This window comes from Pteropus vampyrus, unplaced genomic scaffold (genome assembly GCF_000151845.1).
Source record: "Pteropus vampyrus isolate Shadow unplaced genomic scaffold, Pvam_2.0 Scaffold2957, whole genome shotgun sequence".
NCBI lineage: Eukaryota > Metazoa > Chordata > Mammalia > Chiroptera > Pteropodidae > Pteropus > Pteropus vampyrus.
Window position 1 is genome coordinate 2753 of NW_011891738.1, and position 2401 is coordinate 5153.

Sequence of the window (2401 nt, forward strand, 5' to 3'; positions counted from 1 at the left end):
AGACCTCAGTTTTAAATTTCAGCTCTCCTTCTTCTTAGCTGTGTAAATGTGGGCGAGTCACCGAGCCTCAGCCTCCACGTATGTAAAATGGGGATGCAAATACTTATAACGTAAGCGGCTGCGAAGGTTAAATGGCAAAATAAAGCGCTCGGCACACGGTGCTAAAACACGCATACTGTCATCTTTAACGGCATCTGTCTGAATTCAAATTGGGAGGTACCCTGGACGCTGACTGCGAAAAACGAGAAGCTGCGAAAGTCCAGTCACTTCCTTAGACAGAAGCGACCTGACAATGGCTGGTCAACTCTCCAAAGCATTCCAAGATGACGAAGATGGTCCTGGAGCAGTCTGCTGGCCAGGGCTCCCACTGTGGCTAAAAAGACGGCTGCTCTTCCGCCCCTGCCAGCAGGGAGGGCCACCCCTTTTCCTCACCTGGCACCTGCTCAGGAAGCCCAAGTGGACACCCCGGCTGCCTCGTACCTTGGGAGGGAATGGTGTCCTCGGAGCAGCATGGGGTGGTCGTCTGGGTGCTGTAGCCGCTGGAGCACTGCAGCGAGTCCCGGCTGCTCCTCTGGGTGTCAAGCTGGAGGCCCCGTGACAGAGCCAGGGCCAGTTCCTCACAAGCCTCCATCTCCTCGCCAGGCTGCAGGGTGGAGGAAAAAGAGACACAGACAAGCCACCAGGGCCATGAACCTCCTGTCCAATATCCCCAGAGCCTTTCCACACACCTCCTCCAGCGGGGGCCTCAACCTTACTCCTGTTCCTGTCCCGTGACCCGCACCTGTCTGTGGGCCCAGGGGCTATCAGCTTGGGTCCTACCCAGGCTCCAGAGTTCTATGAGTCTGATTACTATGTATGGCTTTTGCTCGTAAATCAGGGAGTGGGGGAAAGGGGCTCCGGTCTCTCCAGCTGCAAGGCTGACTCAGCCCCCACTGGCTGCCTAGCATATGGCCACCGGCCAGGTCTACAGGGGCCCAACCAGCTGTAGAGAACAAGAGCGTCACCCTGGTGGCAGCCGACACGGTCATGCTCCGCGGTCTCTGAGCCTCGTCGGCAGCAGCAGGCGCGCCACCTGTGGCCGTGGGGCCCCCTCCGCTGGGGTCTGGCTCCCGCTTCTCCTTGCGGCGCTGGAGGGTGTTCACCAGAGGCTGGTCATAAGGTCCTGGCTTGGCCCAGTCCTAAGCAGGACAAGTGTGGTCAGGCACCAGGGCCTCCGCCTCCCTGTGGAGGGTTGCAGACCCCCAGACAGCTGCCCACAGAGGGCAGGGGTCCCCTCAGGGGAAGCTAAGGCTGGGACAGGCCAGTAGGCCCCTGCTGTGCCCTCACCTGGCCCTAAAGGGAGTGAAAAACCCTTTGGGGACTCCCTTGTCGTGGGACCTCCCTTTTCCACACATCCACCCAAAGCTTAAAAACCCTCAACAACCAGGCAGGGAGCCTGGCAGACTCTTAGTTAATAGCTGACCAGCTGTCTAAGGTGTCTGAAGGTACCACCAGGTGGGGGTCGTGTCCCCAGGGACGTGGCCCTCCCCACGGCTGAAGGGACCCTCTCTCTGCAGGCAGCCCAGTGGACCTCACTTTACTGGCATAGCCACCAGAGGGCACTAAAGGAACTGCAGCCACCCTCCCTGAGGCCGAACTTCCACCTGGGGAAACTGACATGCAAAGGGCACTTCAGGAAGTACCCCCTGATGTCCTCACACAGGAAGGGGACGCCCCGGGCTCGGCAGGAGGATTCTGAGGAGTCCAAGGGGTCCACATCACTTGTGAGGGATGAAGTCAAGCCCTGTTCAAAATGCTGGCATCCTCGGGGCCTACTCTTCAAATTTGGGGCTACCTCTCAAAATAGAGGAGAATACCCTCCTGGCATCAACTGGACTTGCTAGGAAATAATTTCAAAACTTTGTTTTTATATTAAAGCAAACGTGTTTGAATCTAAAACAACTGAGACTGAAAATCAAGTCTGGGTGTACTTTTAAAATAACACATGGTAAGTCAAAAGGTATTTGGGGTTATAGTGCTGTCACCATGGTCTGCTAAGGGCCTCAGGGGAAAAGCCGGGGGGAACATGGCCGAGGAGGGCAGTCCCTCCGAAACTGATAACAGTGACACCCCCCAGGAGCCTCCTAGGAGGGCAGAACTGGGACTGTGACCTTGGAACTGATGTCCCTGCAAAGCCACATCTGGTTGTCCTGTCTAATGGGGTTAACAAATCTTCTCTAGTGGGCACCTCTCCAGTCTCAGCTCCTGGTGGAAATGTCTATCTCGGAGCGGCCGACTGCGTTTTGGTCCTCCCCAGTGGGAATTTACTTAGGGAGAGGTGTTATGGGGAAGAAGGAAGAGTGTGAAGGGAAGGGGGTGAGGGGGGACCAGGGTGAAGATCGTGGGACAGAAGGGGTGAGCA

General features: G+C 56.8%; 1 protein-coding gene across 1 annotated transcript in view; it reads right to left on the bottom strand.

Moving 5' to 3' along the window:
* Positions 1-211: 211 nt before the first annotated feature.
* Positions 212-2401, bottom strand: part of LOC105310402 (metastasis suppressor protein 1-like) — a 5824-nt gene continuing 3634 nt past the window's right edge. Inside the window, exons 2-3 of the mRNA XM_011386588.2 lie at positions 1005-1178; positions 212-643 (exon numbers count right to left, since the gene is read on the bottom strand). Of these exons, the coding sequence (XP_011384890.2) occupies positions 374-643; positions 1005-1178 (444 nt within the window). The 3' untranslated portion in view covers positions 212-373. The remainder of the gene's footprint in view (positions 644-1004; positions 1179-2401) is intronic.